Source organism: Clavelina lepadiformis, chromosome 6 (assembly GCF_947623445.1).
Source record: "Clavelina lepadiformis chromosome 6, kaClaLepa1.1, whole genome shotgun sequence".
Lineage (NCBI taxonomy): Eukaryota > Metazoa > Chordata > Ascidiacea > Aplousobranchia > Clavelinidae > Clavelina > Clavelina lepadiformis.
The window spans coordinates 15,534,107-15,548,363 of NC_135245.1; the positions used below are offsets into that span (position 1 = coordinate 15,534,107).

General features: G+C 35.6%; 3 protein-coding genes across 3 annotated transcripts; 1 reads left to right on the forward strand and 2 right to left on the reverse strand.

Moving 5' to 3' along the window:
- Nucleotides 1-589: 589 nt before the first annotated feature.
- Nucleotides 590-5,698, reverse strand: LOC143462752 (zinc finger matrin-type protein 5-like). Its single transcript, XM_076961011.1, has 3 exons — nucleotides 5,176-5,698; nucleotides 4,020-4,160; nucleotides 590-1,285 (listed from the first exon to the last, which is right to left on the reverse strand). The coding sequence occupies exons 1-3, from the start codon at nucleotides 5,300-5,302 to the stop codon at nucleotides 1,044-1,046; spliced, it is 510 nt and encodes a 169-aa protein (XP_076817126.1). The 5' UTR covers nucleotides 5,303-5,698; the 3' UTR covers nucleotides 590-1,043.
- On the reverse strand, nucleotides 1,296-4,013 carry LOC143462751 (tRNA-queuosine alpha-mannosyltransferase-like). Its single transcript, XM_076961010.1, has one exon. It carries the CDS (start codon nucleotides 2,867-2,869, stop codon nucleotides 1,748-1,750), a length of 1,122 nt encoding a protein of 373 aa, XP_076817125.1. The 5' UTR covers nucleotides 2,870-4,013; the 3' UTR covers nucleotides 1,296-1,747.
- Nucleotides 5,699-8,265: 2,567 nt separating the features above from the next.
- LOC143462356 (folate receptor alpha-like) lies at nucleotides 8,266-11,521 on the forward strand. The gene is made up of 5 exons (XM_076960489.1): nucleotides 8,266-10,064; nucleotides 10,196-10,387; nucleotides 10,558-10,693; nucleotides 10,889-11,061; nucleotides 11,150-11,521. The coding sequence occupies exons 1-5, from the start codon at nucleotides 9,927-9,929 to the stop codon at nucleotides 11,261-11,263; spliced, it is 753 nt and encodes a 250-aa protein (XP_076816604.1). The 5' UTR covers nucleotides 8,266-9,926; the 3' UTR covers nucleotides 11,264-11,521.
- The last annotated feature ends 2,736 nt before the right edge of the window (nucleotides 11,522-14,257 follow it).

The following is a 14,257-nucleotide window of genomic DNA, read 5'->3' on the forward strand; positions in this document are numbered from 1 at the left end:
GCATTATCACCCCATAATAATCACATAAAGACTTGCACTTTAATGATATGCGACTTATCTCAGGCTGTGGTTATATAAAATAAAACGCAGGTGTATTTTAACAACTGCGCATTTTGCACTGGAAAATACAGTGTACCATAACTCTGAAAGTATTAGCGGCCGCACAAAATCTGTCCACGGGCCACATGCAGCCCGCGTGCCAAGGTTTGGACTACCCTGGTATAGGGTAACCATCACCAGTCAGTTTTTTAAGTTAAGCAATTTTCACTACCCCGTGTAATAATTTCAAAAATCTTTGACATTACCCCTAAAAAGATTATCACGGTAAAAGTTGTATTATTCAAACATAGAGTTGTTAAATTTCCAGATTTTATTTTATTAAGAATACTTGGTGAAATTGGTCACTGTCTGGTTGATCGTAACGGTGCCATGATTGTAGCTTATTTTACCTTGTTCGTTGAAGTTGGATATAGTGACTACTGACTATAGGTTATGCTATAGTTACGTTAGTTCAACTATCAAGTTTCCTCACTTATATAAGCTTCCGTGTTTAGGCACTATTTTGTTCACTTTTACGACACAAACTAGATTGCATGATTTCGGTTTTTTTTTTCCAGAAAATCGGTTCCCAGCCGAATCCAAAAAACGCAATTTTGTACACTCGTAACACTTGCAACGTTCAGCATTAACAAGCTTCAGAAGGTGCAGTTTACAAGACCAAGTGTTTGCACAATACAGCACATTTAAGTGAAATTATCGGGCGGGAAGCATCACCAGATTGCAAACCATTATCACATTTGAAGCAAAATTGTACACAACATATTTCTTAAATCTTAACTGGAAACTGAGAATCAATTGCCACAATCAAATTTTTAATGTTTTTTTAAAGCCATTCACGTATGACATAACTCAGTTTAACCACAGGTTCTGACAGAATAATTGCAGTAAGAAAAACCCAGGACAGAAAATCGGCACTAAATTGCAAACGAGCATTCACATAGCTCAATGTGTTATGACTGGGTCATGAAAGATGCAGCCCACAGTCAGCCCCACTCTGCTAAATCATCACAAGAATATTCCCAACCACCAGTTGGGGGAGGAAGCAATGATGCTGGTAACGATATACTTGATTGCAGCTCTGGGGGCAGTGCAAAAACAACTGGATCGTCCAAAATTGACTCTTCACTCAATTCTTCATCTTTATTTTCACCCTGTGAGTGAAAATGTTTCCTGTGCCATTTTTTCAGTAAGTCCTGAGTTGGTGGCAATTCAGGAACAGTTGTTTCTAATAAAACACATACACAATAAATAAATGGCTAGTGCTGAAAATGGCTAATGTTTAATGTGAAAAAAATGTCATTAGTCACTGCAAATGAATAACAGTTGCAAAGCTAATAATAAATTTTGTTATAAATAGAAAAAAAAACTTGAATTACCAAAATAGTATTAGTCCAATATTATAAACTCAACATTCCCAAACAACCCAATAAATCAAAGCTCTATGTATTTTAAGTTTTTCTAAAAGTTACTTGTTATTTCGCACAAATGAAATTGTTGATAACAAAAAATGTCATGGCAATTCGTATTCGTTTAATAATTTCTTCACTATGGTAACTGAAACAGCAAATTTTGACGCTTTAGGAAACATATCGCGTTCTTCAAAACTTTAAGATTATACACAAGTGACACAAATACGTAATTGATAGGAATACAGCACACAGATAAAGATAATTGAAACAAAAAAGGTTTATTTACTATAATCTGAACTAATTAAAGATAGATAATCATGCTTGAGATTTTCCCAAGTGAAGCGATGGAGAGAAAAGTTAAGAGCATTGAAATGTTGCTGTACCAGAGTTTTGTTTTTACAGTATGACTTGAGCCTTTTGTATAACTGCCGTGGAGTGTTATATAAACATGACTCTGGGAAGATTTCTGGATACGACAATCGGTTAGGACACAACGGAAAGCACTTTAAGAAGGCAGCTTCCAACATAGACACACCAAAAAATTCATGAATAGCAGTGGATACTGCTACATCAGCTGAAGCAAGTATTTCATAAAATGCCTGCTTTTCTTCTATGTATCCCCAATGTTTAATGTATTTAGGCCCAAGCTTTACTCTAGCTTGTTCAAAAATAGGGGGATTCTTGGAGAACTGTTCTCCCAAAACTGAGACTTGAAATTGAAAACCATTTTCTTTAAGTTCCAATATTGTATCGAAAAATGTTTTGGGGTCTTTGTCATGTTCCCACCTGTGTGCCCAAACTAGTTGCAAAACATCGGCGGTGAACTCTGGTTTAACTGAGTTAACAAATGAGGGAACATTTGCCAGTGGAAAATAAACATTCTTGCATTTTGGTCGAATAATGTCTTCTAACGATTTTGGTCTGTGATCTGGTATGAGTTTTAAAAATGAAGAAATATTAGACAAGAAAGATTCCATATTAAAGCGGGAATTAAAAACCACAACATCAGCTGCCAGGGCAGTCAGAATTTGATTGTAGCCATACTGGAAATCACCATCTTGTCTGGATCGGACTGGATACACAAGTTGATTTTCATGAAAATAAACCACTTTCTTGCATGACATAAGGGATGGGCAAAGGCCCAACAATTCACACAAGTTAAGCACACCATCACACAGAAGAGTTCTGTACTTTACATCAGCATTGATAGCCATAGCGAAATACAATGCTCCAGTACGAGCCTTCCACTGCCATTTTTTGGCTGGCATAGTCAAAAGATCATATTTGAATGCAGGGTTTGCTTCTTTGTCTATAGTCGTAGTAATCGTATCCATGAGCTGCTTGTGCGAACCACCATAAAAAGGTTCCAGAATTATTAGGTCTCGCTCTATTTCACACATTTTTTACAGGTAAAAGTTTTTTACAGAAAAATTTTAAGTTTTTCAACCTACTGATAGTTACACGACAATCTGGTAATCAAGCAATCATTTATAAATATGTTGCCATAGAATACACATAGGGCAAGGCAAAATTTTTCTGTAAAATACCACCAGATGAAAAAAACAAAAAAAGATAACACAAGATCAATTTCATGCATCCCAATATGTTATGCATGTTTCTATGCAAATACATTTGTACTGACACTGAAATAAAATTTAAATAATTCTTTTCGTGTACATTTTATTACAAGTCAATTATGATTGTCGAATAAGGTAATGTATCATACTGTAAACATAGCGTGTGCCACAGTTAGAATAGGTTTACAACAAAGATTACATTCCTGCAAAATGCATATGACCCTGATGGGGATCTACTTTTAAGTTCAACTAATTCATAACATTTAATCAAGTTGTATTCATAAAAAACGAGAGTAATAACTTCACAGGAAAAGAGTAATTTGTAAAACGAAACTTGCATTTGCATAAACATTTTTTAGCTATAAACATACAATATTATACATACAAAAACTGTTCACCTATTAAATGCCTTCAAATTTCATATTTCAATTAGACAAATGAAAGTAGATTAAATAATGAAGAAATATGATTACTGATTAGACTGAAGTTTTGAAAATATGCTTTGAAAAGAACAACTAATTGAGCCTTGGCCACCATTGAAATTCACAAACAGCTTACTTAATTTTTAACTAAAGAAATAAAAATAAACACAAAATTAAGAAAACTGCTTGTGGTATGACGTCATATTGCCGGGTGTTCTTTTGCAGACTTACATGTTGTTGCTTGACCTGTGTATGTATACCAGTGCCCTATGTTCTTGTCTCTTTGTAAACAAAATACATTCCCAGTGCATTGTTTAGTATAAATTAGTGACAACATTTATAAGTTATAACCAAGTTGAATTCAATGAAGTAATAAAGTAACACTTTAAAATAGTCAGATTTGATAATTTCAAGTAATCTTATTTCCAGAAAATCCCTATCTTAAACAAATTCTGGTGAAACAGTGAGAGTCTTAAGAAAAACCTAGATGCTGTAAAGCAGATAACCAATCTTTAGAAATTTAAAAACTGTATAAATAATGACAAGATTACCAGCTTCAGTTTTCATTCTTTCTATATCTTCATTTCTAATGTGTCTATATTTGCATTGGTCTCCAAAAGGACAAGTGCCAGTTGACAGAAAGCGATTGCAAGGTCTCTTAGCTAAATTCTCTTCCAAAATTTGTTTTTTCCCTACAAATTGAAATATATACAACACCTTTATCTGCTAAGAGCAATTTATTCACAAAACATACATTTCACAAACTATGCTGGCATTTAACAATATCATGAAAATGACTTAAATATAAAGTAATGTATGGTAGAAGATAGCTATAGGCCTCAGACAGGAAAGGATGGTACTTTTTGACGAGATCTCGAGGTTGTAGGATGGCCTAAATTGGAGTTCACCGTGTGCATCGCTATCAGGCGTATTTTGCAGTGTGCAACGAAGGTTAAACGCAAGAGTCTGTGGGGCTCTTTTTAGCGGTCAGTGTGCAATGTCTAAAAAGGGAAACATTGTATTTTGATCTTTTTTTGGTTTTAAAAAGAAATTTAACGAGAGTATCTTGTGTTTTCAGAGATCACATCTTTCTCTAAAGTTGACCTTAAGGTATAGTAGGCACAGTCTACTGGAAACATGCCCCGGGGCCTCGAAAACTCTGAGACAGGATGCTACATTTCTTGCATTTTCAATTTACTACAATAAATTTCACATAGCAGTTATTGATGAGGACAAGCTTCTCTGTAGCTAATATATCGAATCAAATTAAATAATATGCAACTTATCGAAAGTGTCATTTTGGCAGTCAGGTTGTTCACCCAATGCAGTTGCCATACATGCCGTCCAGTTTCTTCTACAGTATATTAATATAGGCCTAGGCAGGTTTGCAAGTTATTTTTCTTGTTCATGAATACGACAGATTTTGACTAAAAATCGTGCGTGTCAAAACACAAATTGCATCGAATCCACAATTCTTTGTTTATTTTTTATAAGTTGGCGTTTAAGTAACAACTTTTCTTTGTTGTTTATAAATCGGTGTAATAAATGAAGAAGTTTGGCATTCAGGTTGGTAAATCTGGTGCATGCAGGTGCCACGCTTTCCACTATGATGGTTACATCATGATAAGCTATACCGTATAAGTTACATTAGAGATCTATATAAAATTTAAATATACTAAACATCCATGAAACTATACGCTAAACAACCTTTGAATTTTGAATACCATTCCTCCTTGTTTCTGATATGCAATGAACTGTGCAAATGTTTCTTTCTTGCATTTAGGTTGTCTTGAAAGGCTCGATTACAATAATCACAAAAGTAACGCTTGCCCATTAATAAATAATGTCAATAAAAATTGAAGTGCTTAGTGCAGAATTACCGAAACGCAAATGCGTTCGCGTTTCAACATCAAAAGAAACGACATCACAAAAAGTATCCTTCTACTTGCTTCGATGTCATTAACTTCCGGAAATCCCCATAAAGCAATGTCAAAAACAGGCTTTTCAAAAATTTGTTACTTCACAATTTTTTTTAGTAAACCCAAAACTTTTTGAAGGTAAAATTACATAACCACCCTAAACTTCAATCTGCCAGAAAAATGAACACCACCTTTTCCCCTAAACCGGGTTTCAAGTTGAACCATTTTAGGAACTAGCAAAGTCGTAATAAAAAAAACACCAATAGATGCTTTTCGAGTTAGGCCTACTACCTAGATGGCAAGATTAAAATGGAAAAAAAGAATCAAAGTGGGACGAAAATTTTCATTGTTAAGTATAGGCAATCGAAAAAATTACGCCACCCATAAAATTGGGGCGCTAACTCGGAAAAGGTCAATATAGACGCCACATAGAAGTAGAAGAACCAAAATACCAATTTCCTTTAATATATAAAATGATGGACTGAACAGCCACCATGGAGCGGCACTGTACAGCTGTCGCTACCGCTCTTCCATAAAAAAAGATAGTGCTATTTTCCCGTTTCTTTCCCGCTCTTTGGTTAAACCAAAGCTGTTGTCTTTACGGTGTATTTTCGAAAACAGATATTGCAGTTATATTTTGTAATGCAAAACTCGTTATACTAAACTTTTTATTATTAATTAATTATTATCATAACGGCTTACAAAAGTTTTTTAGCTGGAGATTTCTACTAATGTTAAAAAAAATCGTTACCGTCAAACTAGTGTTGGACGTATTTTAACCAGTTAGGCTATGTAACTGCAAATTACGAAAATACGGTTATAAGGTACCTGTACCGAATAAGGCCCACCTAACACTTTTTTGAAAATAACTCAAGAACCATAAATGAGAATAGACTGAAAAATCATATTGTATTAGTGAGGGTATATGACTACAACATATTCAAACCACAATAACTGACAACCCCTCAAAAAAATTTTATATAGAAATTAAAAATTCCAAAAAATGGGCCTTATTAGGAGCATAGGCTCCTAATAAGGCCCACCAATTTTGTGAGTATTTTGATTCAAAACATAGTAATAGACAACATATAACATTATTAGAAATTTCACATTTTAAGTTGTACAAACATTTAAAAAGATTCCACTAGGCGCATCAAAGTAATTGCAACAATTTGCCAACTGATGACTGGAACCACTCTTGAAGTCTGGACATCAATTAGCCAAGCATTTTGTATGGGCCTTATTAGGCGCATGTGGCATCCACGAAAAAAACGTCACATTTTTATCATCAGAAAAGTTTTAGCAAAAAAAAGTGCATTATCCTTTTCAATACTAAGTTGGTTGTTACATGAAAACTTCAGCCGGCAGACAACAGTTCATTTAACCGGCCAAATTCTCACTTACTTTTTTTCTAAATTAACAAAACCACCTTAACTGCAAGTATCAAATTTTTGTTGTGCTCTAGCGAATCGGTTGATCACGTGACAAGGATGAAATCTGGTAAACCATCATGAATTTATATTAGTTTTTATGTAGGGACAAAATCTTTTATTTATTTGCACGGGTTTGCGAAATATGAGCAATGGGCCTTATTAGGGACCGGGCCTTATTCGGTACAGGTACCTTACTACTATTGGTCAATATTATATTTTTTAATTACGTAAATAGGCTTAAGTTAATGTATTTTTCAGGCTTTTTTAAGTACGGTCAATTGGATATAATGTAGCGTTCGCCACCCAGTCCGCTAGATGACGACAGGACACCAAGTCAATTTCCCGAAAGATATACTGTATGGTGTTTTTTCTTCATTCGTTGTTCGTATTTGGAGTTGATTGACTTTAACACAAGGAGGCACACAGATGCTCTTTTGAGACGTCTCTCCGCATCAATTTATGCCTGTGCTTTGGCACATGTTATTATTTGCCAATAAAATAATATCAAGTTATCTGTATAGTCGTGGATCAGGAACAGCTCAACAACAAATATACTGTAATGTCTTTCGTTGTGCTATAGTAATAAGTTACAGCAAAGACATCACTTTATTGCGGAACAAATCTAAAAGATTTTGCTAGGCTTGATAGGCTATGATTGAATCATAACCTATAAGCCGGGTTGCCGTCGGTCAGTACTAAAAATAAGGACGACTAGGAAACGAAAAAAGAATATTATCTTAAACGGCGCACAAAAGAAGGCAATCAATGTCTCTAAAAAAACGAAACACTATTTCTAGTTCTTAATTAATCTCTATAACAAGACAAAAGCGATAGCAAGTTGTTGTTCAAACCTTCAGATCAAACCTTCCAAATTCAACCTTCAAACCTTCCTCTGTCAGAATAGGTGTTTGTACTAGGTACTGAAAGAACTGCAAACACTTACACGTGCATGTGTTATTATATAAATAATGTTATGTCATAAGTGCATCCGTGCACGGGTTGGAACGGATATTAAGTGGTATTCGGCCGGGTACACACAAGATTTTTTGGCAATTGAGGTTGGCGTTCTTATGATATAGCCTAGGATGAAAGCTGGCGTGCTGGTCAAGTAGAATAAAGGTAAAAACAAAAATAGTAAACAAATTAGGCTAGATTAACGAGAAATCTGTTTGTGGGCGCAACATTGTACTTCACACTTATCGAGATCATGCAGTTGATATCATGCGAAAAAGAAATACTGTTTAACATTCTATATATCAGATAAACTCTATGACTATACCAGATAAGAATAGAACCACTGAGACGTCATCTGGCTGACTTGTGTTTCAAGTGGCATGGAGTTGAAACAAAACAGCAATAGATTAGGAATAGGGTTAATTCAATCATTCCAAAACACAAGATGTTTTGACTAACGAAGTGTCTCTCTGCTTAGTCTACATGGTATAAGGTGTATGCCTCTTGTCTTGAAAAGTAATGTCGTGAAATACAGTACAATAGTTGAGTCACAGCTTCAGAACAACGAACAGTGACGCTTTCGTTCTGAACGTGGCACAACTGATTCATTATTAACTCTTAGACAAGTTTTTGAGTCTTTATTAGCCTATATATGCAAAAAATGTCCTCACCTGCTTTGTTGACCTGAAAAAAAGAGTATCATCGAGTCCTTCGAGATAAACTCTGGAGAAAGTAATGCAAGAGTACGGTATTGTTGGTGGCTTTCCAGTAGCCATTAGATCACTGTACAATTACCATAAAATTTGAGTCCGTTTGTATGGCGCGTGCCTAAATGATAGCCTTTTAGTTGCTGTGAATGTTGGACTCCGCCAAGGGTGTGTATGCTGTCACTTCTCCTTTTCATGATAACAAACATCGTTTTGTAACTGTTTGTAATACCTCTAGGATGAGAGTAAGCATTTAGAAAACTATGGTAATCTGTCTATCAAAAAACCTTACGCAGTGCTCATTGCAAGTTTACGAAGTAACACTCAAGCAGCGGGAGAACTTCCAGTAGCCTACCTGGAAGTTATTCACGAGTGACGGAAGACAGGACATTGCATTGGCCACCCGAACTGGAAAAGTGCAGTCATGTTTGAGCTTAGACCACTAATGTCCTAATTTTTGAATCAGTTTCCTTTCCAAGTTTTACGTAAATGGTCATAAATCTTGGATACTGTAGGTTTAAATAATCGGATTTAAAATAAAGGTTTGTGGTGTAACCCTAGTAGATCAACTATGTTGCCTTCAAATCTGTAAATGTCCAAACGTTGAGCTCCTATTTTCTTCTACAGTAATTTAGAAGTCTAAATCACGATGATATATCACTTAACAAAAACTTGCAATACCGGTCATACATATTTACCACACAGACTGGCAAAGGACAGACTGGTCTACCGAGAACCAAGTGGAACAGTTTACATCGATGACCTGGCCTATTCACGTTTGGGTAACCCTTTAACTTAGCCGAACCAGCAGACGTGGCAAAACGCGTGAATTCTTTACGGAACTCTTAGAGCTGCTGCCACCACAACCTGTTTTAAAAGACGAAATGGGTTCGTCTAAAAGAGAGTGAAACAGAAAAAAGAAAGAGAGAAACCTATAATAAAACAAATTCATAATATTATAATAGCGGAAATGATATTCAGCTTTTATTAGTTATATCAGCGTGGTCCAACTTCTTTTCATCGCGGGCCAAAATCTGAAAATTTTTTATCTTGCGGGCCAATGTTTTTAAATTAGAACTGAAGAACAATGTGACATTGAAATTAGAACTGAAAAAACTTCTCTTTTTTATTAAAACTGAAATTAGAATAGTTCAAAATTTAGCTGATAAAATTTAAATGCTGATCAATGTGACATCTGCGGTCGAGGTTCTTCCTCGACAATAGCGACTATCAAAGCTGACTATCAGTTCGCGGGCCAAAAAATCGGTGCTCGCGGGCCAACTTTGGCCCGCGGGCCTGTAGTTGGACCACGCTGGGTTATATAGTCAAAGCATTTCAGTTCTGCTTTCAACCAAGTTTCCATAGCACCATAACAGGTTTCTTGTAACAAGTTTGATAAACTTAAATTCATAATTGACTTACGGTTCATCTGCAAAGAAAACAAAATGTATGTGAAAGTGTTATTGTTTTTCTTCTCTGTGTTCAATGCCGCGGTGTTAGCTGACGAAGAAGTTCTCAATATGTGCTTGGATGCAAAATACCACAAATCAGAGCCTGGACCGGAGAATGGCTTGTTTGCAGAAGTAGGAACTTTTATTGATGCTTACGTAGTCTATAGAAAAGCACGAGTTTCGTGTATTGTGATAATAATTGATTAAAACAATTGGTAGAGGTAGGTTGTTAACTGGCAACTAATGATATTATGTTTTTATAGTGTTCGCCTTGGAAAGATAGATCGTGTTGCACCAATGAAACTGCTTATTGGTCTCACCAAAGTGGTCCAGGAGCTTTGTATGATTTCAATTATAACCATTGCGGAACGTTGTCAGAAAAATGTAGAAGACATTTTAACCACAATAATTGTTTTTATGAATGTTCCCCAAACGTTGGCGCATGGATTGTGGAAGTAAGAAAATTCATACATATAGCATCATACATTTATTCATCATACATATATAGCAAACCATAGGCTAGTAAATATTTATATTTATATTTTTAGAAAATTGTTTTCAAATGTGAAATAGAACAAATAAATAGTTATATGAATTATAACCACATAATCGCTTGCATTTGTAGGAACCCATTTCACATCGAAACGAACGTTTCAAGAATGTTCCTATTTGCGAGTCATCGTGCACTGCGTGGTACGACGACTGTCAAAATGATCTCACCTGCAAAGACAACTGGGCGGTCGGATGGGATTGGACGTCGGGTATAAAAGTTTGGCTGCCTTGATAACGGCAGAAATTGCTGATGTTATACCGTGATTAGTACATATTCATAGCCAGAGTTTTTTAAGGTTTGTCTTTGGCGATCGGTAAGAAATTTTAAGAAACTGTTTTGTTATCTCCCAAAACATCTTAAACACTGTTTGCAACTTCGTTTGATCATTCCTTATTATCGGCAGAAACTAACGAATGTCCCCAAGGAGCTGAATGTAAGTCTTTCACAAACTTTTTTCACAATGCCACTCATCTTTGTGAAAGCATTTTCCCAGAAGATTACCAGGTGGTTTCTGATGACAGCGAAGACCCATGCATGGTTTTGTGGTTCGACACTGACAACAATCCTAATGATGATGTAAACTTCTTTGAATGTTCCTTCGTTTGAATGACGTAAACTTACGATTTAAAATTGTTTATGAGTTTTACCAAGAAATTTTTTTCAGGTTGCACGATATTACGCCAAGAAAATGGGGTTATGTTGCGGGGCGAGTCACAACCAATTTGTGGCAACTTTTGCATTTTTAACTTTGTTTGCGTGGATGTACAATGTCTTTTAACGTTGCTACGAGGAGTTAACAGAAAATATGCAAGTTCTCTAATTGACATTAGCGCCAATCTTAGCAGATTATACTGGTAATTACTAATTTAAGTTCATTAAATTCTTTTCATTCCGGAAAAATCGTTTGTGAGGGTAGCAATATTTCTTGTTTTTCCACTGTTTATTACGTCACTATTGTCAGCAACATTTGCTTGATTATTATAGGAAAACTGTTTGTCTTCAATGAAATAAAATCCAGTTAACTTTTAAGGTGTAACTTCCACTGGTTTACTGCTTTTATGGTTAAAGGAGTTTAAACTGTAAGATTTTTTGGGTTGAAATTTCAAGTAACTTGATTTTTTATATACCTTCAACACTTGCAGAAAAGTTTTCCACAAACTTTCTTTTTTCATCAAGACATTGAATTTGTCCTCTACCAAAGTTCGCTGTAGAAAATTCAAATTAGCGTGTCTTTTAAACAACAGAAACAGAGTTTTCTGATAAGAATGGACATACAGTCACACAATTTTATGCACATGTCATTTAAAGCCGCATAATAAACAAACGATTGTGTAACTAAAATAGAGAGAGTTTTCTTAGTTTTATGTTGGCCCGATGCTACAGTTTTTAGCTCTCCAGGAAGAGGTATACCGATACATTATACAGCCTCTTATGAAGTTTTTCTTATAAAAACGAGTGTCATTAACAAATTGGAAAAGAATTTTTACTGATCTTATATTGATTTTATTAATATTTAGTGATTGATTAGACACCTGGAGAGACTTACATTCAACAAGAGGCAGCAGGTCAAAGCAAACATTTGAAATTGTGTAAAATGCAACAATCGGCATTTGACAGAGAATACGAAGATATTTGTTATTAGCAAATTCCTGGTTTATGACTCACAACCGGAACAAATAAACGAGCAAAACGACAAGCGACCCGAAAGAATTATGTTTCTTTTTGTTTTGACTCTTAATTAGATCGTTCTGCAATCTACTTCAATAAAAACTTGCCATCTGTATTCGACAACCTTCTTGAAATTAACAACATAAGTTCGGATAATGATTTCGAACATGTTGAAGTTGATTCATCAACTACTAGCTAAAATAGTTTTCGCGAATTCTATTTGCAAATGTAATATACACAATTGTTCCATTTTATGCTACTATTAATATAGACACTGGTTACTTTGCTGCTGTTTAGACTAGCGTGTACTGTATATAGCTACAGTACACTATACAGTACATATATAGCAGCGCATACAAATTCAAGGCTGGGTTATGCTTTGCAGTCTGCAATTTTGACACTCAAGTTATGCTTAATCGGCCGCGTACTGTAGTTTGGCCGTAAAGCGGGTATCTTGGGTCTACATCTTGATCTTGACGTGTTATTTCTCATTAGCTGGCACCGCTTTTTCGTTTGTTGGGAGGAACAATTCCATTCAAAAGGCGGAGGAATTTGGAATAGGTAATGTTTCCGATGGTAGCGAAAACCACTGCTTGGTTTTCTCGTCCGATACTAACAACAATCTTACAATGATGCCAAAAGTTGTGTTCCTAAATCACACAAATAGCTTTCAGCGAGCAAATGTTTGTGCACATGTTACCCGACCCTACATGCCAAGAAAATGAGGTTGTGTTGCGCGCCGGACCGCAACCAATTTGTGACAATTTTTCATTCCATGCTTTGCTTGCATAAATGTTCAATGTCTTCTAAGTAGCTACGACAAGTTAAACGAAACAATAACCATCAAAACATCACAAATCGCCATATTATTGATATAATTAGTAAATTAAATCACACATTAAGCTAGTAAGATTTTTCATTGTTTTAAAATTTTATACCCGTTCACACGTTTCTCATTTCATAAACATACCTAGTCTTGTTGTTGATTAACTAGAAACATGGCTGCTAACTTGGCGTTGTTACCTTTGGCCAGGTGTGACACCTGTTACCGGATCTCACCACGGAGAAGTATACCCAGCCTGACTTGTTTTACAAAACTATAAGACTATGCTAAACATAATAGTCAGCTTTGTTTAATCAGACAGGTACCTCTTTTTAAGCAAATATAATGTGACCAACTTCAATTCACAGAACTGTATGACAATTGTTACGTTTTTACTGTCCTCAGTCTTAGATACACAGTAGGCACATCTTTTATTAAAAGCAGCTCAGTTAAATTGTCATTTTCAGCAGCTCATTCCAGGAGCTTAAATCAGGACTGACCCTACGAATACTTGGCTGGAATACGTCAATGAAAAGACACGTGTGCTTAATCAAACACGGAAAACGCAGTAGGCCTCAAGAGAGAACGCGGCAGGGCAGACACAACGCAAAACAAATGCAACACTCTCCCCCCACCCACAAAATTGCAAACACTAAACAAATGCTTGCCCAGAAATACAACGCATGTCCTACAAAAACAAACGAAGTGAAAACCAGGAAGTGAACAATACAAAAATGACGTGCAAAAAAACGATCACCCAAATAGACACCCAAACAACTAATACATAAATCGCCTGTAAAATCGTAGTATAAACAAAATAATGTAACAATATAAAAATATATAATCTCAATATAAAACACGTATAAAAGCACGAAAACAAAACACAAAAATTTACTATTCATAACTCTATGTAAACGTGCGTGAGTGATGAGAAAAGATGCGTCGATTATCATATTCTACCTTCGACATCTGGGAAAAACAAGGTCTCCGTTTAATGCGTTGTGGACGGGTTGGAGAATGTAAAACATCATCGGTTACTAAACTGTTATTCTGAACTGCGTTCTGAATATTTTCCGGCACTATGTACACCCCTGGTCGCAGCTGGTTATAATTAGTAGACGTTATTTCTGGTTCCGGGCTGCAGCATGCTCGAAAGTGATGGCTGTTGTTTGTCGGATATGTTGAGCGAGAATTTTGCCCTTCACTCTCGCTCACACCTTCTGAAACAGGATTGTCCACCGATCTGTAAAAATTGCCAAAACTTCTTTTCAGTCGATTAAA